This window comes from Festucalex cinctus, chromosome 8 (assembly GCF_051991245.1).
Source record: "Festucalex cinctus isolate MCC-2025b chromosome 8, RoL_Fcin_1.0, whole genome shotgun sequence".
NCBI classification, from domain to species: Eukaryota; Metazoa; Chordata; class Actinopteri; order Syngnathiformes; family Syngnathidae; genus Festucalex; species Festucalex cinctus.
In genome coordinates, this window is record NC_135418.1 from 22,022,233 (window position 1) to 22,049,885 (window position 27,653).

Consider the following 27,653-nt stretch of genomic DNA (forward strand, 5'->3'; position numbering starts at 1 on the left):
TTGAGCAAGACACTGAACCTGAATTTGCTCCCAATGGACCTGGCAGCATTTGGCCATTGTTGTGTGAATGGGTGAATATGAGGCATTGTAAAGTGCTTTGGGCACTATATGGTGTAGTTTAAGTGCTATATATGCTCCCTTTACCATATATTTAAAATTGTATTTTTGTCATATATCTGATTTAGGAAGTACGTGTAGTCCGATGTGGCCCCCATTAGCGATGATTAAAAACTGTAACGTTTGTAATGTAAGGAGAGCGTTCCTTCATTACAGCCAATCGGAACCGATCTAGTGAAACCCAAGTGAGACCTATATTTTAAATCCTGTCACGCACCTCAGTCCTCAACCATTAAGTTGTTGCCACAAATATTTGAAGAGGACGGGCGGGCTACCTGGCTAAAATAACAAATCTCCCACTCTTGTCTGTAACAAGCCAGTCACATTCCCACTGAAATATTCATTCGCGACGCATTTCAATCAGCCGCTGTGCCAACAATTGGATCAGCAGTTTTGTTGTCCTTGTCTCTTTTGCACCCTTGGTCTTTAGCCCATTTTAACACTACCCAATTGCTTTTGGGTGATGGATTTATACACACATTTACAATGCAGCCCAATAGAGGAAGTGATGACACGTTAATTCGAGTAGGGGCCCCAGGAAACACAATCTTTTGTGACGTAGTGGTTAGCACGTCTGCCTCACAGTTCCGAGGGTCTTGGTTTGAATCTTAGGTCTGGCTCTGCCTCTGGTTTCATTGTGTGCGTAGCTTAACTGTTTTATTGTTTGTATTTGTAGAATCCTCCTCTCTCCCTGGCGGCAGAATGAATTTCCGTTTGCCACAGCAAGTCACGCGCTCACCTTAGATTCACCTTGTTGAAAGATGAATCATTGCACTCTTACTACCGCGATCAGAGACTGCGCTTTAGAGACATGTGCTCCCGGCCACTCATGAGTTGTGCCTCTCATTTTCTTGGTGACAGATTGTCCACCTGCCTGCAATTCTCGTGGAAAAGTAATAATCATGGAAAAGTGAAAAAAGAAGGCTCAAAGTGTACCCCAGTATATCTTGAAGTTGGCAGGTGTATAAATTGTATTTCTGAGACAATGAATTAAAGAATCTTTTTTGCCTGTTCGTGCAGTCCACTATATTATATGAAATCCTTTATTTTTTTATTTATTTTTTATGTTTTTTAGGCTCATGAATGCAGAAGGTAAATCGTCGCACGTCCAAAATGTGTGTAATATTTATTCATTTATTTATTTCTATATTATTATATTATTTATATATTTATTTATTTAACAACAAATATATTTATATTGTTTTGTGGCACTTTGAAATGAGAGTGACTCGATTTGCGACTGAGATTTGAGCCATTACGCGACAGATTTTTGCCTTTGACATATGAGTGCAGACTTGAGATACAAGCACTGTATGGTGGCAATTATGGACTCCTTACAACACTACAAAAAGCAGAAGTGTCGCAAATTGTGAGAAATTCATCAAAAAGAAGCTTACTCTCAAACTAAACATTAAACGAAGAGAATTACAGTCTGCTATCTTAAAGGCGGGAGGGTTTAACGGAGGAAAATGAACTATATAAATACAGGATGTATACCCATGAACTCTTTCTCAATCTACACCTCTGGGCTTTTGTTAATGTGTGGTGGTGATTTTTTCCTAACCAATAGCCTGCATTTTGCCATTTTGTGTCAACAGCGGGACACTTCTGTGGACAGACAGTTGTTTACCCCTCCAGCCAATCGCAGAGTGAGGGGTAGCGGGGGGCGTGTCACTCACTGTCTGCAGACATTGCCGGGCGAATTTGTCGGCTGCATGACGTCACTCCCGCAGCAACTTGACAGCACTCACGTTTTTTTTTTTCCTCACTCACTCACTCACTCACTCACTCACCCACTCAGTCACTCACTCAGTCACTCACCCACTCACAAGAAGCTTGGGTGTATACATCCTGTATTTATATATTGCATTTTCCTGAGTGAAAACGGTACTAATGCTAACTAGCTAACTAGCAACACAAACTGCGCCCCCATGTGGCCTAGGCAGGCAGACCAGATGGAGGAGCATTCAAATGATGCAATGATGATGATGTCACAAAAACTGTTTACTTCTTTGTGTATATATTTTTATACAGTGCAATATTATGGAGTGTTATTTTTCCTCATTAAAACACCCGTTACATCTTTTTTTTTTTTTTTTTTTTTCTGAAGAAAAATAGAATAGATTCATGGGCATGCATTTCAATGGGGAAAAAATGATTTAAAAATACAAAGAACGAATTAAGCTTGTATCTCAAGGCATTACCGTGCATCGAATGTATCCATGTACCTGTTTGAATCTCAAGAAATGAGGAAAAGAGCATGCTGGAGAAGGTGTTAGAGAGCAGGTGAGGCGGGAAGCATATGAGGCAGAAAACAAGATGATAAGGTAGAGGAGAGAGGGGGAAACAAATGTGACGGTGGAAACAAAGCTGTCAAATTACAAGGCGGAAATAAAAAGATGACGCGTCTCTTCTAATTACTCTCCTTGGACAACAACAACAACACACCGCTCGCTTGCAAATCTCTCATTATCTGCATGCGGGAAGAACAATCAAGACCGCTATTAGCTTTGAGATGTTCCCTCGGCATGCTTTTATTTCTTCACTAAAACACCGTCAGTGGAAACACTAACACACGCGTGTTCACTAAGCGTGTGCACCAGAGGGAATTTCCTGTTCACTCTGCGATCAATTCAATGTATGTCCTGGATAAAGCTATGATGAGGTTGTCCGCATAGTGGGCAAAGATTTTTTTGCTTCATTCTAAGCAATGAGATGAGTTTAATTCATTGACTGAACATACCATTATTCATAAATATGTTTTTCAGTATGATAAATAGCACTCTGTACTATTGTTCTTCATAAAAACATGCACTAATGATATCATTGAAAATAATCCAAACAATTTGCCATATTTTTTGCTTCAATTAAATTGATATTGTGCTGCTCCTTCTGTTGTGTGTAGCAGCATTTCCCACATCTGGGAATTGGGGGAAAAAAAAAAAAAAGTCTTATTTAATATTGGTTTCCACCCATTAACTCATTTGCTCCCAATAACGTCTAAATACGTTTTTTATGTTCTAAGTGTCCCAAAGACGTATTTATACGTTTTTTTGTTTTTGTTTTTTTTTTATGCTAAAGCATACAGAAGGCTGATGCAGTCTCTCAACTGCAAAGAACGGTTGCAGAAATGGTAGTTATTACACAAACAGCCAGCAGGTGGCAGCAGAGCAAAGGAGACCAACCAGGGCCATCTAGAAAAAAAGCTCAATTACTTACAATTTTAAATAGATTTGTGAAAACTGATGAAACTTAGCTCTCTTCTAATGCTAATTGCTGCAAAACGGAAACAGATAGAAACATACTTTTTTTTCCTGATGAAAGAAGAGACTTTAATCTTTCTTTTGATAGGTTCCATGCTTTTATAGCAATAGAACACAATATTCTGTGGGCCTTGCGAAATCTAGTCAAAATCCAGTAAAACAGCCGGGAGCGAACGGCACTGCTTCTATGAAAATGGCTGGGAGTGAATGAGTTAATTAGTTGGTAATAGTGACAGCTACTTAAAAAAATGCTCTCACATTGCATTTAGCTAAACAGCTGCTGTTTATCCTCAGTCGTGACACGCCTCGTCTTTGGAATACTAGCACGGTTGCCGAAAATACACGCGGAGGTGTTTGGAGTCTCACCGTGCCGCCGCCTAAATAATTCATGCGACGTCCTCGCCCCAGGGGAGCTCGCTGAAGCCAACATGGCTGATTTGAGGCTTGCTATACCGGTGCGGGCAATCGGAGCCCCGCGTCTTTTCACTCAAGTGCTCGTTGACATTAAAGGACGCGCGTTGCAATCAGGAGTGACCCTGTGATGCTGCCGTGTGTTTAAAAAGGCCACACACATGAACGCAGGGAATCATTTTGTCGCGCAGATGCCGCTTTATAGACAAGCTTGATGGGCCCATTCAAACCATGATCATGGTTTTACCAAATACCAGGATAGAATTCAATTTTGTGTCTTGGTATAGATACTGAAGAGCATGATGGTATTTTGTCGAATACAATGATATGATGTGATAACTGATATAGCAACTTGCAATATGATAATATTGAGAGCACTTACACAGTTGTTGATATTTTGGTGTTAAAAAACATGCTGTCTTTTGCCAACTCTCACGATAATATGATATCACGGGACAATGATTATGTGGTAATAAATGTAAATTCTGTAAAATAATAATTAAAAAAAACATCTATGATCTGCAATACATCACATTACAGCCATAAAATGGTATAATAACTTGCAATTTTTTTTTACAATATTGTCATACAGCTATGATGGGATAATCATTAAATGTTGATTTGATATTGCAGCCATTGATGCTGATAATTTTATGATATATCTAATATGGGGTAATCGATATAATTTTTACAGTAGATATTTATGTATCTACATATATCAACACGTTATAATAATTGCAGTCTGTTTTTCAGATTTTTCATGAAACACAAAAATTAACCATTTGCATCCTGAGATGATTTTGGCAAATAAACATTTTTTGCAAAAAAAAAAGAAAAAAAAAGAAAATGATTTAGGCAAGTATTTTGGATGACAATATATTATATACAATATGTACAGTGCCTCTAGTCTATAGTCTTGTTTTTGCTTCCTTTTTCATTAGATCTGTTTGAGATGCAAATACAGCTTCTTTAAAGGGACACAACTCATTGAACAATTTTCAGCAGTGAAAAGTTCATATTTTGTCCAGAATGAATTTGATAACTTCATTATTTTTCATGTACAATTAATACCTTATATTATAAAATAATTTTTCTACTTCCTGTCGACTGATGATGGCATCACCTTTGGTCAGTAAACTGAGCCATGATTGGTTGTTATCTACTTCCTCAGCACAGGTGATGTCATCATCAGTCGACAGCAAGTAGACAAATTACTTTTTAAGGGTATTAATTTTACATGAAAAATAATGAAGTTACCATATTAATTATCGATAAAATATTAACTTTTTACTGCTGAAAATGGTTCAATAAGTCAAATATCCCTTTAAATCTTATGATGCATTCTCTCTATCAGTGCACATTTAAATCAATACGAGGCTGAATTTTAGCATATAGGACACAATCAAGTGCATCAAAAGCTGTCACTTCTTCTTTGACATCCATACATTGTTGTTATGTATTTTTGTTCTGCTCTTCCCTTCGTTACCCGGCATTGATCCCTCTGGCTTAGACCGCACACCCTTCCATGGCTGTCTCAGACTCCTGGACTCCGCCGATCGATATTGAAAGTGAGGCTGCATCAAATGATCCTGAAAATCGAGTCAACAGAGCTCATCCCATCAATTTTCACCAAGCACTGAGCTATAGACTAAATCAGCATAGGCCTGTTAATATCAAATCTTCTCAATAGAATATTGAACATTCTGTCAGACTGTCCCAGTTGACTTCAGGGTACACCCCGGACCGATAGCCAGCTAATCACATATATAGCGTTCATATTCACACCTATGAACAAGAATTGGATGGAGATAATATGCATGTTCTTCAATCTGAGAGGGAACATGAGTACCTGGTAAATACCCACAAAAGCTCCACACATTCAAACCCCAAACTTGAACAGTGATTGCCAATTTTTCCGCACTATATTGGATAAAAGCCTGAAATGGATCAAATGAGCCCACATAAACACATCAATCATTTTTCTATCAAGCCCTCTCAACAAGGTGTTGCACTAAATCAATCACTCAATTAAACACATGATTTGTTTCATGTGATGAAGTCAACTTTTTTAATTTATTGGTGTTGTCAAGAATTGGACATTCCCGCCCGCCCCCGAAAAGTTTGTTAACAGGGGATGATGCTAACCTTACATTAGCCATTAGACGTTTGCCATGGATGGGAAATCCAAAATCCATTGTCTGTATATCCTCCTGACTACCAGCAATTCAAATTTGTCCTCTGTAGTGGACCTTTTTAAACCAGAATATCTCCCACCCAGTGCATATGATTGAATTAACTCCTTTTGTGCTCTATGAGGACATTCGGAGCTTTCCAATGATACCAAATGTGTAGGGGTGGGGCTTTGGTACCTTTGATTGCATCATAAAACAAAATGGCTTTCCTCAGTGCAAGCAAAAGTAAGTGTATAATTTATTGAACAAATTTATGCTTTAAATGTTGTTAGCATATTTTCTATAAGACTCTTAAGAACACAAAGTATTGTTTGAATTATGTTAACTGTATTTGAGCCTAGCATTTAAGTTTTAAAAAATGTCCTCTGTAGTGGACACATCATACTTTAAAATAAAAACTTCTATTTCTTTCAAAAATTTCTCATGCAGTATTCAAGTTACTTCACAACGATTGGGGAATATCAAAATAAATATGATGTCAAAGAATACATGATAAAGAAGAGCTTGAAACCATTCTGTGCCATGTCTCATGTTTAGTCATGCAACATTGAAACAATTACTCTCCTTACAAGAATTACAACTAGAAAGAAAAAGTTACTTAGTATTTCTATGTGTTAACTCTGATCTGAGTGTGTATATTATATAACGATTGTGGGTTTGTGGTCACGAAGACATCAGCTGTTATATTTTTCAGAAAACTCGTTTTGTGTACCAGTATGTAGACCAGGTTCCAAATGTAAATAATTGTATGTTTGTAGTCAGGAGGCCGCTCATGTTTACTCAAAGTGTGACAGCAGCTTCTGTACGAGTCGGGAGAAATTGCTCACTGCATTCCATGCATCTGCATCATGCAATCTCTTCTGCATTCGTTTTTAAAAACACGGGACCCGGTATTGATCCCTGTGGTACGCCACATGTGATAGGCACTCTATCAATTTCTGCAAATATAGCAATACTTTAGGGAAACGTGCCCCTACAATTCCAATGTCAGATGCTGTTTATTGATTTCTTACATCCTCTCTCGTCCTTGTGGTGTTTTTCAATCACAGATGGTCTCATCCTAATGAACTGCGCTAACGAGCAAGATGCCTCTGGGCTAGTTCCTAAGAGTTTTTATGGAGGGAAATGTTATGTACATTTTTAATTTAGGCAGGTGGCCATGATTGCACGTTAACTTGTTTTTTAAAATACATTTTCTAGTGCACAAGGCGTATTGTGTGGGTCATAATGAGGCATTATGAATCCACACTGCATCAGGTGCATGAATAACAAAAAGAGGAGGGTGGTGGGGGGGTGGGGCTTTTGCACCAACTCGTTCATGGTTGCTTTATTTAGCCTCAGTTTGTTGGCTCCTGATTCACGTAATGAAAGCCATCTGCGATCCATTTTACGGTGCTGTGTAAAATAATAAAAAGGTCCCGAGCAGCTTGGCCGGCAGCCTCGTCATCATCCTCATCGATCTGCCTGCTTCTTCACTTGTAATCTGTTCCTACATCCGTCTTCTGCAAAGTGGCAGCCAAATACAGGAAGTCAGCTTTCAAGGACGCTGTTTGACTGGACGCATTCATATGTGTCAATCACATTGTGGCGATCACACTGTTTGTCTGAAATGTTATTTTCTTGTACAGGGTTTGAAAAAGGTACGGAAGTGTATTGCATTCTCTTGAAAAAAACAAACTCACGTTTTTCTGCCTAATTTTTGGAGGGGAGATTTGATTTTTTTGAGTATTTTTTTTTTCAGTTTTTCTGAATATTTTTTTTTCTGTTTTACCGAATATTTTTTTTCTGTCATAAAAAAAATAAAAAGAAAAGAAAACAGCGAAAAAATTATTCAGAAAAGCAGGAGGAAAAATTACTCTGAAAAACAGGGGAAAAGAATATTAAAAAAAAACAAAAAAAAAAACGAAAAAAAAATATTCCAAAAAACAGAGCACCAACTTTAGTTTTTCTGAGTATTTTTATTTATTTATTTTTAACTCGGTCCAAGCCGTTGAAGTCACAGGGCGGCCATCTTGTTACTCCCACCTCGCAATCAGAGTACTGAATAAACTCTTTTTTTTTTTTTTTTTTTCCTGTTTTTCGGAATATATATATATTTTTTTTTTATGACAGAAAAAAAATAATCAGTAAAACAGAAAAAAAAATATTCAGAAAAACAGAAAAAAAAAAAAAGAGTTTATTCAGTACTAAAAAAAATAGTGAGGAAAAAAAAAGATTATTATTTTTTTTTTCAAGTGAATGAAATACGCTTCCGTAAAAAAACTAAAAAGTGTTGGCCCCCTTCATGATTTTTTTTATTTTTTATTTTGCAAGTTTGTCACACCTAAATCTTTCCCATCATCAGCCAAATTTAAATATTTGTCACAGATAACACAAGTAAGCACAAAATTCAGTTGTTAAATCAAATTGCCCTCTAAACCTAATAACTTATTGGACCACCCTCAGCAGGAATAACTAAAATCAAGCATTTTCTATAACTGGCAATGAGTCTTTCACATGTCAGTGGAGATATTTTGAGCCACTCTTCCTTGCAGAATTGGTTTAATTCAGCAACACTGGTGGGTGTTCAAGCATGAACGACCTTTTAAAGGTTATGCCACAGAATTTAATTCAGATTCAAGGGTGGGCTTCAAATAAGCCACTCAAAAAACATCTTTTTTTTTTAAAGCCATATACTTTTTTTTTTTACATTGTAGATAGATATTTGCTTATGACAGAGAAAAACTGCCTATTTACAAACTGGCCTCCATTTTCTGTGATTATTTCAATAGAAGTGTGTGATGTCCACTAGAGGGGAGTGTGGACAGTTTGTTAATGAAAATGTGTCCCTTCTTTTCTCTGTCAGGGCCAAAGTGTTTCGGGGAAAGAAGATTTTCGGGGACTATGACATCAAAGTGGAGCAGGTACTATAATGCCACTGAAGGAATACTGTTACTGCTACTACAACAACAATCATCATCATCATCATCACCATTATTCATCATCATCATTATCAGATTGGTTATCTGAAAAACATTGATATGAAAAGTGTAAGATTTTTTTCAATTATTTGGGGGGAGTGGAGCATGTATTGAACAGGATTTATTGACTCTGTTTATTATAATCACTTTTATTAAGAGGTACATGCATTTTAAACAAAAAAAACTGTATATAATTGTACATTTACTATGTACAATTCCAAAATTATACAAGTAAATCTTAAAGCAGTTTATTGCTGTTTTTTTTAAATAGGTATATATAAATTAAAGTAAATTAGAAAATAGTGAAATGTATTTATATTTCACAATTATAATTATCATAAAACACATAATTTTCCGACAAGTGCAAAAACAAACCCAACTCATTTTAAATTGTGACAGCATATGGATTTAATCCACTAAAGTTTGACATGGCTTTTGCGCGGCACTAGCCAGTGTCTAATTCACAAAGCCTGCGCAGATGGTCAAATACGTCACTAACTTGCTGCCAAGCAGAATGTGCCATAATGCACCGGTGCTGTTTCATGAGAAAAAACATTTATGTCCATAAACTCTTTTCTATTTGCACCTCCTCGCTCCAATCTCATGTTCTAATTCCAGTTTCCATATACCTAACTAATATTGTTCTGCCACGGTGTTCTTGGTGCAAATCCAGAATTTATCCTTCGCCATATGTTGTAAATCAGATGCAAACTGCACTCAGCCGTCAAACTTTGTGGCCGTGATTGCGCTGAAATATCATTAGTGCAATATCCTTTGTCAGTAGGACATTAAAACAGAGCAAACTGCAGGTGCAAATGAAGAGCAATTAATGGCGCCATCAGCAGACGTAGGATTCGACCCTCGATGAGCTAACTATATTAGGCCTAAAAAATTTTTTTTTTTTCTGCTTCTCCTCCACACAATAATTCATGACGAATTACATCTAAGTAGCCAAGAATAACGCTGCTCTGATGTCAGTCTTACCGCAATGTGTATTAATAATTCAAACGCATTGTGTCTGCTCTGTCTCCCTGCAGGCCGAGTTCTCGGACATCAACCTCATCGCACATTCAAATGGAACTTGCACTGTGGACATGCAGGTCATCAGAGGCGGTGCAAAAGCGGCCAGGTGAATACGCATCCATTCATGGTGACCTCAGATTTGCACAGATTAGATAGTCCCCCTCTTGGAATACTGCTGGTGGTAAATCATGTCTTAAGGGCTCGCTTCTCTAACCAATACAGGAAATGAGGGCACCCGTAGTGTAATTATGTTTTGTGGCTGCTTGGTATGCACACTCACGCTCTGTTTATGATGAGTAGAGGTAGAGAAACATTGAGAGAAGGGTGGGGGGTTTATATGTGCAGAGATGATTGTTTGCACATCAATGTCAGTCAAATGCAATGGTTTTGAATCTGGATTTGAGTCACTTACTTGTAGGTTCTATCTTTCTATCTATCTATCTATCTATCTATCTATCTGGCTAGCTAGCTAGCTCTATCTATCTATCTATCTATCTGGCTAGCTAGCTAGCTCTATCTAGCTGGCTAGCTAGCTCGCTCTATCTAGCTGGCTAGCTAGCTAGCTAGCTCTATCTATCTATCTAGCTGGCTAGCTAGCTAGCTAGCTCCTCCTCTGCTAAGTAAAGTAATCTGATTGTTGTTTGTTTGTTTGTTTTTTATAGGCGTGTGCTAGCTATAGCCATTCGGCAACATAGCATGACAAGCTAACGTAGCTGTCTACATCTTTGCTCACTTGTTCAGCAGCACAAAATGTCACCAAATGCACAACAGCAGTCACACAAAATCCTAATCAGTCATTTGTTTGCAAACAGTTGCTCAAAACTAGCTCCAGCTACAAAATTAGCGACAAACGTGAGATGCTAACTTACTTATTAGCAATCTCAAAATCATTGTTTTTATTTCTTTTTCACCAACTGTTTACATCAAATGTACAACACTGATCACACAAGATCCCCCCCCCCCAAAAAAAAGTTGTTTGTTTGAAAAAGGCTGTGACCTTCTAACCTCCTAATCACCATCAGAATTTTCTTATCACACAGCACAAACCGTTGGCGTTAAATGCACAACGCTAATTACACAAGATCTAAATCAAGGTTTTTTGTTTGCAAAAGGTTGCTAAACACTGGTTCCATTTAGCTTGTGACTAATGTGAGATACTAAAATAAGATGTGAGATGCTAATATCAGACAGAAGCTAGAGAGCTACCACCTAGCTGGAGATGCTAACATAACAGCAAAAACAGATGTCTTCGAATCAAAGTCCTGTACAATACTCAACTCATCTTTATTTATATCTACTGGCTCAAGCTACAGCCCTGTCAAAATAACGAGAATGGGAACTGAAGTAGAAACATCCCAAAGGTCTTGTTCTCTTCCCACATTCAGATTTTTTTTTTCCCCAAAATTTTTTCAAAACTAAATTGGCCCAGTCTTTCAGGTTTGTACGTCTCACGCTGACAAAATGGTCGTCAAAGCCCTTTTAAGCGTGATCAGAAGGAAACTGGGATGACCTTGAGTTTGTTGGTCACATCTGATTAAAATGTAGATCTGCCCTTTCCTTCTCATAAGTAATGAAGAGATTAGGCTGTGTTGTTAATTGCTGTGTCCTCTCCAAACGAGTACTTGAGGTTTCTCAGAGTCTGATTAGCATTCTTGGTGCACAAACAGCCGGTGGTGGGCACACTGAGTGAGACGTTTCCTCTCCTTGTCTCGCTCTTTTTAAGCACTACGTTTTTGTTTTTTTTTCAGATTTTTTTTTTTTTTATATGCCTTCATCTGGTGCACATGTGTGGAGATAAATGAAGAAAGAACAAGAGAGCCGTGCTCAGTCGACATTGGCCTGCCGCTGAGTTTAGATTTCATAATGATCGATTTCATTTCATTCTCCATGCAGACTGCAGACCACCTGATTGGACAAAATGAGGCTCACAAGGAGAATTTCAGAAATATTTCTTAGGGTTAGGCATTTTATTTCCTTAACTCATTTGCTCCCAATAACGTATAAATACGTTTTTTTTTTAATGTTCTAAGTGTCCCAAAGAAATATATATATATATATATATATATATTTTTTTTTTTAATGCTAGAGCATACAGAAGGATTTGATGCAGCCTCTCAACTGCAAAGAACGGTTGCAGAAATGGTAGTTATTACACAAACGGCCAGCAGGTGGCAGCAGAGCAAAGGAGATCAACCAGGGCCATGTAGAAAAAAACTCAATTACTTACAATTTTAAATAGACTTGCGAAAACTGATGAAACTTAGCTCTCTTCTAATGCTAATTGCTGCAAAACGGAAACAGATAGAAACATGTTTTTTTTTCCTGATGAAAGAAGAGACTTTAATCTTTCTTTTGATAGGTTCCATGTTTTTATAGCAATAGAACACAATATTCTGTGGGCCTTGCAAAATCAGTCAAAATCCAGTAAAACAGCCGGGAGCGAACGGGACTGCTTCTGTGAAAATGGCTGGGAGTGAATGAGTTAATAATCGACTAAAAAAAGTAAAAGAAAAAAAAGATCTCCTTTGCTTTTTTGCGGTCCTTGGTTCAAATCTTGGCTTGGTGTGTGGGTGAACCATGATCACAAAGTTTGAAGACTTCCCATAAAACGCAAAACTCTTAATTTCTGTACTTTTTTTTTTTTTTTTTTTTTTTCATTTATCACATCGATTGCATTTCTTCGCTTGTTTATTTTCTTCTCTGTTGCCCCACCAGGTCTTTTAGACCAGACTTTGTCTTGGTGCGCCAACACGCCTTCAGCATGGCCCAGAACGAAGACTTTCGAAACCTAATCATCGGTCTACAGTATGCCGGCATTCCCTCCGTCAACTCGCTGGACTCCATTTACAACCTCTGCGACAAACCTTGGGCTGTAAGTCATTTTAAGAGCCTTCATTTTGAATAAAAAAAAAAAAAATTGAGTTTAATGGCGAGTATAAAAGGAAACATACAAGGATGTGAATTTTTTTTTTTTTTTAGTGTCGTGCGGAATTGTAGCAATATAACGTTCATATCAAATTGTGTAATCAAGCCGCTATCCCTTGAAGCAATTAAGACAAGAATGGACTTCACTACTTGGCAGCTACTGGCAGAAGCACGACTACTGCCTCTTGCTGTGACGAGCTGCTGCAGTGATTAAAAATTTAATTGAACAAGCAGAAAGTATTCAGCAAAATGTGCCACTGCGCTCCGTTTCTTTTGTTCAAACAAAGCAGCCGATGTAGTCATTAGGGTTGTACTTTTATTGACTGAAAAGAAAGAAACAAAAAAGAAATGACACTATGAACAAAAACAGAAAGATTCACAACCATTTGAACAATAAGGCATGACAATTGCTGAAAACATATGCAAAGGCTGAGAGCTATGTGGTAGTACCGAATTGAGATTTAGCGTTATCACCACCATTTCAGTTTTTTAGATTTTTTTTTGTAACCATTTGTGGCTTAAAAGAGTCAGAACTTGAGCACCTTTGTTCGCATAAGTTGTGTTTAGTTCTAAAAATTGTACAAATAATTTATTTGTGCTTTTGCAAATTTATAAAAATGCTACAGTATATAAACCAATTTATTTGTAATATAGCAGTAGGGTTATTATAGTTTGGGAATTTTTCATTTTAGTTTTTATTTTGTTTTGAGTTTTGTTTTTTTAAATTTAGTTAGTTTTAATTATTTTTCAGGGTGGTTCTGTTAGTTTTTTATTAGTTTTAGTTCTTTAAGAAATGCTTAGTTTTAGTTTAGTTGGTTTCAGTATTAGTTTTAGTTTATTTTTTTATGTGTATTACTCGTGCGCAACATTTAAAAAAAACACCATGGGTACGACGTCATTATTCCAGTTTATATCAAATTAAATCTACTAAAAATCACATTTAAAATCATCCCCAAAGGCTCATGCATTAAATTAATTACCAAAGACTAAAACGAAGGACATTTTTGCTATTATTATAGTTTAATTTTAGTTAGTTTTGTAAACCTAAAATGTAGTTTGTTAGTCTTCTTTTTTTTTAAAAAAAGCATCTTCGTTTTTGTTTTATTTCGTTAAGGATATTGTTTTTTTAATTTGTTTTTTTTCCGTTAATTTTAGTTAACTAAAATAACCTTTAATAGCACCTGTTTTTCCATACCCTCCCTTCTTACTTCTACCATCTCCAAACATTTTTGTTTTTATTTTATTTGAACTGAGTCAAATGCCATTTTTAGCATATGTCGCGGGCCACTAAAAAATGGACGGCGGGCCACAAATGGCCCCCGGGCCGTAGTTTGGACACCCCTGGCACAAGTGGTTATCCAACACAATTGCAACACACAGCTAGCCTGCTGCTAGCTAGCTACGCCTCGTCCTTGAATTATACCTTCCTTTCAGATAGTTTACTCGCTGGTGTGGCTGCTTTAGAGTGGCTCGTTGTTGGCTGTGAGTGCCTGCGCAGGGGGTGTCCAACTTTAAAACTAGTTCATGGAAAGGCATTTGCTATACTTTATAAACTAATGCAATAATAAAGAATTAAAACCCACTCATATTACGAATTCCTAATGTGTATATAGCTCGTCATCGTTTTTTGTTTTTCTCGTGAATTTGCTGTTTTAATAATTTATTTCACTTAATTCTTGTTTTTATCTCCAGTTTTCCCAGTTGATCAACAATCAGAAGAGGCTGGGTGCTGACAAATTCCCTGTGATTGATCAGACATTCTACCCCAACTACAAGGACATGGTGAGCTTTTGTACCTTTATAGTCTTTTTTTTGTTTTTGTTTGTTTGTTTTAATTATCGGTGCACATGGAATGTTATTGATGAGTTTTAGTCTTGAGTCTTGTTGTTGATATTTTCAGTATTCTGCAACTGCAGAAACATTTTACCTTTGAAAATACATTTTCGAACCTTTCAGAGAAATCGAAGAAGTGTGTCACACAAGATTTCATTTAAACGTTTTATATACAATATTTTATTTATTTTTTTGGTACATCGAAATACAAAAAAAACAACAACAACACACCACTATTCAAACATAAACAGACATAAATACAAATCTGCAACAATTTCTTCAGTACAAAACATGCATCGTTTCATGACACTTCACTAACACCATACAGTTTATGACTTTTTGTTAATTATTAATACATGCCAAACAAATCATGCAACAATAATATATAGTTGTAAAATAAGCTTACTGTGCTGTAATACTCGATTGATGGCTTAGGCGCAATAGTTGTGTGATAATGCATTTTTGATTGGACCAATAACATGATTAGGGTTATGTGCAGAAAGTAATGTTATCTTTTGTGGTGTCAGACTTTAAATAGCAAACAACGTGAAATTAAAATGCTGAAAGATAAGTAGCATCTATCTGTATAAAGTAAACGTCATTAGCTTTTAAAATGTTAATGCTCGATGAAAAACAATATTTACAATCAACAGAATCGCTAATTCCAATGTTTTGATTTTCTATATTTATATACAGTCTATTTTTATTTGCATGGGGCAGTTTCATTGTAACAGTAAGTAAAATGAGTCTGGCTCCACGCCGCAGTGGTTTTTTTATGAATAATAATAATGTTCCCAAACCGAACTCGTTATTTGTCAGCCTCATGCAAACGATGATCGGAGGTAAATTACTGCATTTTTCAGTGGCTCTTCCATCAGCGTCTCCATCATCATTTGCGGGGGGGAAAAAAGACTTTTAAAAAAAACTCTGTGAGTTTATTGCTATTAGCTGACAAGAGGTTAAATTCTATTCGTGTTTTACAGGGAGCTTGTGCAATTAAGCCAGTAGAGGGCAAATGTTAAATTTTCAGTCAGCACTTGAGCAGCAGCTTTCTGGACCAGCTGAAGAGATTTTAGAGACGACAGCAGCCTGCCAAAGAGAGTGATAATAATCCAGCCTTGATGTCATAAAATGATGTCATGTTTTTTTCTGTAACAGGAAATTACAATTTTGCGATCACTCTGAGCAGCTTTTCGATGTCCAGAAGAATTTTGAACTAAAGATTCTGAAATCAAGCCTAGAAGTCACAAAAGCATGCACTAGTTTTTCTGAAATCAAACATCTAGATCAAACTTTTTCCTTTGGGGGCCGCATACAGTATAATCAAAGGCTGCTAGGGCCATTTTGAAATTGTCTGACTTCATTAAACACGCTAAAACTAATAAGTCGATTAATAATGTAGCCTACTATAGCTTAGCTAGTTATTTTTAAACAGGACAGTTTGGAATTTTTCTTGATTTGAGGGTGTCCCACAAGAATAGATCCGCCCCATCTATGAACCAATCTCCACATTCAGAATCAAAGGAAGAGTAGTCGATAATAAATCCATCCATCCGTTTTCTTGACCGCTTATTCCTCACAAGGGTCGCGGGGGCTAGTCGGTAATAAAATGACAAATTTTAAATCACTTGAGGATCGTAGTTAACCATTAATGTGATGCGTTCACAAATTAGACCTTGACGCAGACAGCAGAACTTGGAGGAAAACAGTTTTGCTTCTGGAACTGAAATCACTGACTTAATTAATTCAATTTTCTATTATTTCTAAATTTTTGTTTCTTTGCATATCTAGAAAAACAGGCTGTGTCAAAAGTCATTTTTTGTATATGCTGAGGGCCGTTAAAAAATAGATGTCGGGCCGCAAATGGCCCCCGAGCCGTAGTTTGGACTGGTCTAGAGTTTGCAATATTCAGTTGTTGTTTTTTTGTTTGTTTGTTGTTTAGCAGCTTTTGTAGTATATTTGATCAGAAAACAAAATTTCAAGCCTCTGGGATCTTCGTGCGTTAGTTGGAAAGGGATTGCAAGCTCTGACCAGCTTTTAGGTGACAAGAATAATTTATAATTCTGTTCTAAAATGGGATCTCGTCTACTCTTGTTGTATTCAGCACTCGAGCAGCAGCATTCATAACCAGTTGAGCTGCCGTACTATCGATGAGTTACTACAGTGTCAACAAAAGCGAGCGGATTTATGAGGCATTTCTACAATGTTCAATGGGCAGCACAGCAGTTGTTTTAGCAGCAAAGTGTAGTAAAATTTGCAAAAAGTTTCATTTTAAAGGCTACACGTTAGCGTCACACTTTAGTAGTTTCATAAGGTCCATTTAGAGCTAATAGCATTTTAGTTTCTACTCTAAATTGGCGTAAAGTAGTACGGAACAGATGTGATCTCGTGTAATTCTAACTGGCACTCGAGCAGCAGCATTCTTAACCAGCTGATCATCACAGACTGAATATGGAGTTGATATAATCCGTCGCAAAAGCAGGCACATTTCTGACGCAGTTTAGACAGGAAGAACGTTATCTCTGTTTCTTGTTTTAATCAGCACTTACGAGCTGGTGGTTAGTGACTTTGACTGACTATAAAGGGGGCAACATAATCCATTAGAGATGCAAGCAGATTTCTAAGGCAATTTGGAGCTTGCAGTACTCTGGAAATTGTTTTGTAATTTGTGGAAAATGACTTTTAAAGATTCGAGAGCGTGGCACTTTAGTGGATACATAAGATATCACTGGCTTTGACCATTTAGAGAGAGAAAAAGCATTTACGTTTCTCTTCTAAAGTAGTGTAGTTTAGTTAACACAGGAGGAATTTGACATTTTCTTTTTCTAATCAGCACTCGAGCAGAACTGTTCTTAACCAGCTGGTCTTTAGAGACTTTTTTTTTTCAGCAGCCTGAGAATAGAGAGTGAAAATAATTCAACCTAGAGATCAGAACATCCACTTGTTTTTCCTGTGTCAGAAAATTCGATTTTGCGATATTAACTCATTCACTCCCAGCCATTTTCACAGAAGCAGTCCCGTTCGCTCCCGGCTGTTTTACTGGATTTTGACTGATTTTGCAAGGCCCACAGAATATTGTGTTCTATTGCTATAAAAACATGGAACCTATCAAAAGAAAGATTAAAGTCTCTTCTTTCATCAGGAAAAAAAAACATGTTTCTATCTGTTTCCGTTTTGCAGCAATTAGCATTAGAAGAGAGCTAAGTTTCATCAGTTTTCGCAAATCTATTTAAAATTGTAAGTAATTGAGTTTTTTTCTACATGGCCCTGGTTGATCTCCTTTGCTCTGCTGCCACCTGCTGGCCGTTTGTGTAATAACTACCATTTCTGCAACCGTTCTTTGCAGTTGAGAGGCTGCATCAAAGCCTTCTGTATGCTTTAGTATAAAAAAAACCCCCAAAAAACGTATAAATACGTCTTTGAGACACTTAGGACATTAAAAAAAACTTATTTATACGTTATTGGGAGTAAATGAGTTAAGCAAGTGAAAAAGTATACATCCAGGTAAAAGGTAATGCCAAGCTTTCCTAGTTCCTCCGCATATTTTTTTAAACAGCTTAAAAAAAAAGATCAAACATTAATTAGCATTGCTGCAGTATCCATCTCATAGCGGTAGCTCTTTCAGATATGATATCAGCCCAATTAAGTTGCTATGTTACGCATAAGCATCCACATTTGAGCTACACAAGCCAAAGCAGGACATCCCCCTGACCGGAGACGTCACGGGAGTCAGACGGAGATGGAATCTTGAGCCGCTCAAGGGTCAGTCATGTCCAGGAAGTCTTTCTCGGGGGCGTGGCCTCCCCTGTACCAGCCGCAGGTCGTGTCGGAGCGCCGGATGCACGCGTACTGCCGCGCCTGCTCGCCGTTGAGGCTGTTATCCAGAAGCCAGTCCGTCCACAAGCATTCGTTTTCTCCCGTGGATGCGCACGGCACCGTGTAGCACACGTTGATCTGCAGAGGGAAAAAAATTTTTTTTTACTAAATATTATTTGCCATCTGTCTCTGAAAAGCTCCGTCCCAGCTTACCCTGACTCCTTCCTGACCCAACTGCTTTTGGGTCAGAAATTGGGTCAATTTGACCCAATGTTCACTCTAAAAGCAGTTGGGTCAAAAGTAACCCAATCATGGATAAAAAAAAATGGACCGAGCCATTTTATGGGTCAATTTGACCCAACTTTGGGTCAAGAAACTGGTCTTTTAGTGTAAAACAACTCGTAAATATTGGTCACATCCTTTATTGGGTCAAACAATTGGGTCATTTTGGATTAAACAACCCAGAAAGTTGGGTCAAATTGACCCAAGTCGAGGATTTTTGACCCAACTGTTTTTAGTGTTGGGTCAGAAATTGGGTCAATTTGACCCAACATTCACTCTCAAAACAATTGGGTCAAAAGTAACCCAATTATGGATCAAAAATGGACCGAGCCATTTTATGGGTCAATTTGACCCAACTTTGGGTCAAGAAACTGGTCTTTTAGTGTAAAACAACTCACAATAAATATTGGTCACATCCTTTATTGGGTCAAACAATTGGGTCATATTGTATAAAACAACACAGAAAGTTGGGTCAAATTGACCTAAGTAGAGGACCCAACAGTTTTTAGTGTTTAGTCAAATTGACCCAACTTTCTGGGTTGTTTTATATAAAATTAGCCAATTTTTTGACCCAACTGTTTTTAGTATTGGGTCAAAACTTGGGTCAATTTGACCCCACGTTTACTTGAAAAAACAGTTTGGTCAACAGAAACCCAATCACAGATCAAAAATGGACCGAGCCACTTTATGGGTCAATTTGACCCAACATTCTGGGTTGTTTTATACAAAATGACCCAATTTTTTGACCCAATAAAGGATGTGACCACACTAAAAGACCAATTTCTTGACTCAAAGCTGGGTCAAATTGACCCAACTAGAGGATTTTTTGACCCAACTGTTTTTAGCTTGTTGGGTCAAAAAATTGGGTCATATTGTAGAAAACAACCCAGAAAGTTGAGTCAGGTCATCTAGTTGGGTCTGTTAGAACCACCTTTGGGTCACAAATTGGGTCATATTCTGTAAAACAATCCAGAAAGTTGGGTGCAAAAAAAAAAAAAAATTGCAGAAAGTGTGAGATCCTCTACTTGAGTCGGCGCTTTCTGTTGTTTGTTTTTTTGTAACCCCCCCCCAAAAAAGGCTTTTTTTTTTTGGGGGGGGGGGGGGGTAAAAAAAAACTACTTTTTTTTATTTATTTTTTTAAATGTATTTATTTATTTTTTTATTTGATAATTGGGTCACTTTTGACCCAACTGTTCTTAGATTGAAGTCTTAGATTGAAGTGTCTTAAATGTCAATAGGCACGAGTGTAATGGTCTCTATCTGCTCTGCAACTTGCATTTCACCCAAAGTCAGCTGAGATAGACTCCAGCTAATCTGCGAACCTAATGAGTCGAAGCTGTATAGGAAATATGCGGTAGCCTATATGATGAATGTAAAGACAGACGATAGAGGATCTGTTTGGCCAAGCCAGTGTAGTGACGCTAGCCTTATATTGTTCTAGTCAGCGCTCGAGCAGCAGTCGGGTGTAGCCTTTTTTTTTTTTTTTTTTTGGCAACACCTTGACAATGGAAAATCACAAAAGCATCTACTGTTTTTCCCCCCTCAGGAACCTAAACTGTTGCAAAGTGATCCAAGTGATTTTAACTCTCCAGAGTGCTTCTTTATGAGACTCTGCGCTTTTGTACTGTTCAGTTAGCCTCGAGGCATGGAACCTTTGACCGTGGGCAAATAAAACGCAGAGAAATTCAAGAATTCACTACGGTGCTGGTAGGATTATATAACAAGATTTTCAGTCATAGTTTCTGTTTCCCGAGCCAAAAGAGAGATATGAATATTCACGCAGGAAGGAGGAAGAATCCTGACTCACTCTACATTCGCAGCCCATCTGGTATCTGTAGTTGAGATTCTTCCTTTGTGAGAGTGACAAATTGTCCCAGGACTCCACCAGGTCACACTGGCCAATGGAAAGCCGCCCGTTGCTCCACATACTTCCTGTTTAGGAGCATAGCAAAACAGTGCGTCTGTATTTTCCTGTGATGACTTCACATTTGGTACAACAATCAGCGATGTTCTCACCTGAGAGCAGATATCCCGCTTTGTTGTTGGAGTCTAACTTAACTCCACACAATGAGGAGAAGACCGGAGTGTACACATACTGGATATCCTTGGCCTTGTCGAACCCTTTGAACATCTGAATATTTGGGGAAGACATCGGAGAGTAAAGGATGGTTGTGCAGGATTACCTTGTCGTAAACATTTTGTTTGATTTTTTATTTTTTATTTTTTTTATTCTAAATTGGTGTGTACACGCTAGTACAGGAGGAATAATATGTAGTAGCACTTGAATAACCTTCTTAGCCAGAATTTTGACAGTATTCTGCCAAATAGAGTTGATAGAACACTGGTGAACACAATATTTGTTGAGTTAGGTCTGGCGGCTGTTTTTAACTAATTTTTTTTTGGTGCGGAATCCAAAACTGATCTCAGTTTGTTTTTGTTTTTTTCTTCTATCACATCTTTTTTTTAATGAGAGAATCCCCATTAAAAACAATAAAAATAAAAAATCTGAGATACATGTATGCATGTATGTTTTAGGGAAAAAACTGCATGAAATGAAATAGAACTTATATATTATTTGTATGTTATATAGTATTAATAAATAAAATAAATAAATAAAATAATAATAATAATAATAATAGTAAACATGAATTAATTGATTAATAAATAAGGAATTAATTAATAATATGGAATCAACATGCCAATTTGATTTTTAAAAGCGCTATATAAATAACGATGACTTGACTCGACTTGAATTTAATCAGCATACAAATTAAACTCAACAGATAAAAAAAATAAAAATATATCCCCGATTGTAATCCATCGAAATGCATGCACCTTTCTGATGCAATTTTGATTTTGCAATGTTCAGTGGCTATTTAATAGCGAGTATAGCATAAATAAATGATTCAGTAAACTGAAGCCAGTTTGCATTGGTAACATCAAGTTTTGTTAGTCATATGAGTAGACTCTCTCACCCCCCCCACCCCAAAAAAAAAATGCTTGAGAAGACACAGGAAGTCTGCCATTTTGTCCATAAGTGGCCATTTTATTCAGGGTCATTTTTCTCATTTCCAGAGGTCCATCCAAAGTGAACTTGAAATTTTGTCCAATTGCTCCTAAATTGGAAACACTTATACTTGATTGACAAGCGACACGAAATTTGGGGGAAAAATAACGTGACTGGCCATAAAGTGTCTTGTGTGTGTTCCATATCTCCAATTTTTTTGTGTAAAGCACATACTGTAGTGGAGTGTTCCTTCATTGCAACACTCCATTGTGTTTTATACCCAGACAGAGTTTCGAGTCTATTTTGACTGGGTACACCACAATGCACCAATAAATCTACAAATCTGATGTGCTCTGTAGTTTTATGCAATCCTCTAAAGCAGGTATCGCCACAAAGTCTGCGGCACATCTCACCTTGATCATCTTTATTTCATACTGGATCATCTTCATGTAGGGGGAGGAGCTGTTGCTAGGCGACACAATCTTCTCCCCGGCGATCTTCGCCCTGATCACTGTCAAAAAAAAAAGTGACTGGACTCAGAATAGGGTGTAAAAATAAAGTGTTATTTACATGCGCACAAAAAAAAAAATCTCCTCCACTCGTCCGCTCGCTAGCTGAGCAAACGTCTCCTTTTTTTTCTCCGCTTCTTCCTTGCCACAAAGCAACACCTCTAATTGCGTGCTGCTAATGGGAAGAACTCGGCGCGTACTGTGAAATTGCTTCAGCCAACAGTAAAAGATGGACAAGTGAGGAAGGTTTGATTGTGCTATAATTTGGCATCAGTTAAAATCTTTTGTTTTGTTTTGCTGTTTGCTGGCATTTATCTTCAGTCATTATAGTCATTTGTTAATATGTATTCATCATATGGAAATAGATTGAGCTTTTTTTTTTTTTTTTGTCAATGACATAATCTTGTTGCCATGTCATGGAACAGTGAATGATTGATGAATGATGACAGTGATTTATTTAAATGTTCATCTTTTTTATATATATTTTTTATAACACTCAAAATGGCCCCACATCCAAACTACCTGGTTACTTTGTTTCAATCTGGCCGCAGCCTGTTTAAAACGCAAAGACGCGAAGAAACTGCCCTCTGCTGCTTTCTCGCCGTTATGCCATCATAAAAATTTTATTTGTAGGTTGACGTCTAAATGGCCGGAAAAATAATAATAATATGCAGCAATTCAAATTTAATGGCACCTCTTCAACCACAATATGATATCACTGAAAAATGATGACCACTCTGCTCTCTTATCCACCCTTCCAATAGAACCTTAAAATAGTCTTTTGGCAAATTAGCTGGCCTACTTAAATCTTCTCCTGTGAGCGCAATGATGGCTCGATGCCACCTGTTAATGGTAAGGCTTCACAATGCTGTGTGTACAGATCAAATATTTGGCAGCCTGAGATTTGGCTGCAGCCAAATGTGGAGGAAGTATAAAGATTCTGCAAGCAATTAGCCCCCCCAAAAAATGTGAAGACTAAAGTGCTTTTCCATCAAAGTGAATGAATTCATTATGCGAAGACCTTAAAAAGAACCAAATTTCTTTCAGGGAAGATTTGCTTTTGGATATTTAATGAGCCTTTAACAGACAGATAGAACATTTCAAAAATAAATACGTGTTAATAGAGAAAACGTTTGCAGTTATAAATCAACGGGATGGCAATGTAGTTTGGGCGGCAACCAGCAGAGGGCACCATTACATTTATTCAGGCCAGATTCGTTTACTGCCTTAACAGGCTGCTGACAGGAAGTAAACAAGCAGAAATACCATGCGGAACATTCGAAACTAATAAAGTTTGAGTGTCAGCGTCTGGTCAGAGGAGCGGGCAGAGTAAAACAGGAACCAAATGGGCAGACGTTTGGCGTGGGACCAAACAAAAATAAACAAATGAAGCTCACTCACAGATTAAAAAGTTTATACACGACTGTTTGGAGTCAGTAAAAGTCATAAAAACATAATATTGCAAACTTAAACCATGAGAACTGATGTAGTAAAACAAAACAAACAAACAAACAAAAAAAGTCCCTCAGCCCAGATGAATCGGCACCCTTGTCATCCTCACAAAGCTGCACTGTCAGTGGTCTTTCACTCTGATATTGTTAGTATGCAGACCATTGGGCCCAGCCTATAGACATGGAAATGAAGTGGAAGGAAGGGGAGAGCGATGGAGTAAGCTGGCTTGGCCTCGCTCCAGCACACACACAAGCTAACACACACATGGACTGTAGCTTGGGAATCTTTCAACGTTTGACCAGATGGGATATTAGTCAGAGTGTTCGGCTTTATTCAGGAGTCGCGCTGACATTGTCAAGCTCAACCGAAGGCCGACACCAGTCGACATTTACAAAAATAATAATAATATTAAGTTAATCAAATTGTGTCGATCAATTAGAATTGAATCCGCCATTATGTCAGGCCATATAAGTTTATGTCAAAATGGGCATGGCCGCCCCCAGACAAATCTGTCAAATTCTTTTATGTCTTAATTGCAGTGATTTGCAAGTGCTGTCATGATTAATATTTCTGCTCGTGTGTCGGCTGCTGAATATATTAGCAGCATGGCTATTTAAGTGAAGAATAATCTTCACGGTGAAATTAATTACCGGTACTAGACAATTGCAACTTAAGCTTACAATAATTAATCATCTTATTTGAATCATAATGAGCAATCATAATGTCACATATTAACTTGTAAAGGACAAATACATACTGTATTTAATTTAATTGTTCATAATGAGTGTCATCTTAGGCCGGGTCACATCCCATCCAAATCTTTTTTTTTTTACCGTCAAACATGTTGGCTACAAACAGGAAGTGTTTGTTTTCTGCCATCTTCCCACCCACCCACAGTGCATTTCCTCGTTATATAACGATGTCATGTGATCAAGCGCTGCTTTAGTTGCACCAGTACGCTTTGGCTTCCATCAATCACGAAGGAAGGAAGCATTTCAACCATCCTTAAAAAGAAAAAATACTCCTCTGTCTTTTGCTCTCTCTTCTGTGCTCTGATAACCTAGATCCAATTTGAGCCCGTGTGCACGTTTTTAAAAGCGGCTCTCAGCCTCAATTTTGCAACACATTTTGACCCTTTGACAGATACTCCAGCTTTCTGGTGAAGCCAAGTACTCAGCAATGTTGGTTTTGGCTTGTGCTGAGACAAAAAAAAAAAAAAAAAAAGAAGAAAGAAAGAAAGAAAGAAGGGGGATTGTGAAAGCCAGGCAACTGCACAAGCAGAAGTAGGCCAAACTATGTGACTCTTTTATTGGACTTATTCTTATGTGACAACTAGGGATAGGGATATTGTTCACAAAAATCATTGTAGCATTTTATAATCAATTATTACAGCGTCATGACATGAGCTAAATGGTAGAAAATGAATGGAAATGATTTGTTTCTCCAGTCAATTTGACTAAATGTAATCATTTATAAAATTAATAGATAAATAAAGGGGCCTGAATTGGCTGGCAACCAGTTCAGACTCATTGCCCGAAGCCAGCTGGGATAGGCTTCAGCACCCCCGCGACCCTTGTGAGGGAGAAAAAGTGGTTCCGAAAATGGATGAATGGATGGATAAATAAAGGGGACGTCAACCCATAAAAATTCTTTACAATAATATGTTCTATGCAGCCGCACTAGTCTAAACATGGTATTCTGATTAATATTGTGGTATTTCAATTAAGCAGCAAATTCCATCAATCCATCCATCTCAGTGGGCGGCCATTTTGCCACTTGCTGTCGCAGCTGCGCAGGGCTCAGGTAACGACCAATCACGTCGCACCTGGTTTCTGAAGCTGAGCCATGATTGGTCATGAACCTGAGCATTTGTGATGTCATTTCCAGTCAACAGCAAGTGGCAAAATGGCCGCCCCCTGTGATGCATTACCGAGTTTGCTGTTTATTTCATATTCCACATACACATTATTAATCAAAATGCTGTGTTTACACTAGTGAGGGCACATACAACATTATTGTAAAGAGCATTTTTTTTTATTAACTTCTCATTTAAAGGAGCAAAGTAATTTCAGCAGAATAATTTGTATATAATTTTCAAATCAGCCAATTTAACTTACAACATAAGTGTAGTCATTTTATTAGTATTATTTAAGTTGGTAATGCCATATCAACCTTTTTTTATTTATGAAAAAATAAATAAAAACTGATAAAAATGTATTATTATTATTATTATTATTATTATTATTATTATTATTATTATTATTGTCGTTGTTGTCGTTGTTGTTATTATTATCCTGAGAGAATTTTTTTTTTAAAGTCTGAGGGAGTGACTTTTTTTTTTTTAAGTCCTATAAATTTAAAATTAGCATATGTTGATAAAGGATTGAAAAATATTTAAAATATTTGAACATGCACAACGTGTATATATTAACAAAATAGTGCATTAATACAACAATTTTTTGCCAATTTCTTGTGTCATTTCTAGCTAAATGATATTCATTCAAATATTCACCAAATATACTGTAAATGCACTTTAATGCAACATTTTGCTCGGGTATTTTGGGCTTAACTCGAGCATACTTTAATCTGAATAAGTAAGTAAGTAAGATGTTGCAGCAACGCCGTGAAGATCTAAAGATTAGTAACCCCCAGTAGCCTTACTGATGTGTGTTTTGCTCTCCTCTAATTGGGCTCGGAAGACAAATCACCAGCAAACAGTCTGAGGAGTGTTTGAACAATTTTCTGCCTGAGCAGTAGTAGCTAACGGTCTCCGACTCACCCGTCTCGGCGCTGCAGAAGAGCTGCTGCGGGTGAGCTGGGTGGCAGCTGCATGCGTCCGCAACCGTGCCTGCTCCCAGCCAGAGGAGCACCCAGCAGAGCCCCAGACGGACACTCCTCTCGTGGGACACGGCCATGATGAGACTACCGCTGGCTCCCACGGCTGGAACAAACCCTTGTGCAATCCCGTCAAGTTCCTTGAAGGAGATTCAGACTTGACAAGAATGGAAGTAAATTAAAAAAAAAAAAAAAAAAAAAAAAAAAAAAAAAAAAAGATGAGCTCCAGTGGGCCCCGAGTACCAGCAGCTGTGGATAGAAATGATTTCAGAAGAAGAAGCTGCCGCCCCCTCCCTCCCCCTTTTCTCTCTCTCTTGAGACGACAACACACGGACAAACTTACAATAGTTGGATCGCCTGACACTCTGGTCCTGAATGCTGAGAGGGTCGCGCACAGGGAGCCTCTTATGCACTCGACAAGGCGCAGCCTCCTCACACGCAGCAGGAAAAAAAAAAAAACCATCCTTCCCCCCCCCACCCTCTCGTTTTGATGTCCTACCGCCTTCTTCCTTCTCCGCGGGCATCCGTAGGCGTGTTAATTGTCGCCGAGAACCGACTGATTTGTTGTAGCTAAAACCGCCATGCTCTAAGCATGTGCAAGGCGAATGGATCGAGAGATGGAGAGGAAAAGGATTACTTTGTAATCCAAAGCATACAACATTTGGTGTCAAACGCGGAGGCAGTGTGTTTATGTGTATTAGATGAAGGATGGCTTGAACTCAGGTCAACTTCTTTCAGAATGATGAAAGGAGAAAATCCTCATTTTTTACATCGTACCACAAAAAGTCAGCTATCATATACTTTTTGAAGTGAAAAGGTTGTTTCTCCTCACGTTAATCACCTGATCTCAACCCAATAGAGTTTTTTCACCACTTACTCAAGACAAAAGTGATGTCAGGAAGATCCAAAAACATGAAATACATTCAATATTCTACTCTGTCTATATCAGTCCCCACAATCTCAATCCAATAGAGTATGCATATATTTAAACAAGCAACAATTGAAGACGTTTTGAAGGCATACAAATG

At 37.7% G+C, this 27,653-nt stretch overlaps 2 protein-coding genes across 3 annotated transcripts in view; one reads left to right on the top strand and one right to left on the bottom strand.

The window, feature by feature from the left end:
- The window catches only part of syn2b (synapsin IIb), a 65,866-nt gene that overhangs the window by 24,313 nt on the left and 13,900 nt on the right, over positions 1-27,653 (top strand). For both annotated transcript variants that reach the window (XM_077528891.1, XM_077528890.1), the window contains exons 2-5: positions 8,829-8,886; positions 9,981-10,072; positions 12,682-12,838; positions 14,584-14,673. In XM_077528891.1, coding sequence (XP_077385017.1) covers positions 8,829-8,886; positions 9,981-10,072; positions 12,682-12,838; positions 14,584-14,673 — 397 coding nt within the window. The remainder of the gene's footprint in view (positions 1-8,828; positions 8,887-9,980; positions 10,073-12,681; positions 12,839-14,583; positions 14,674-27,653) is intronic.
- Positions 16,662-26,810, bottom strand: LOC144023436 (metalloproteinase inhibitor 4-like). Its single transcript, XM_077528892.1, has 5 exons — positions 26,570-26,810; positions 22,243-22,340; positions 20,839-20,953; positions 20,630-20,754; positions 16,662-18,678 (listed from the first exon to the last, which is right to left on the bottom strand). Exons 1-5 carry the CDS (start codon positions 26,703-26,705, stop codon positions 18,481-18,483), a joined length of 672 nt encoding a protein of 223 aa, XP_077385018.1. The 5' UTR covers positions 26,706-26,810; the 3' UTR covers positions 16,662-18,480.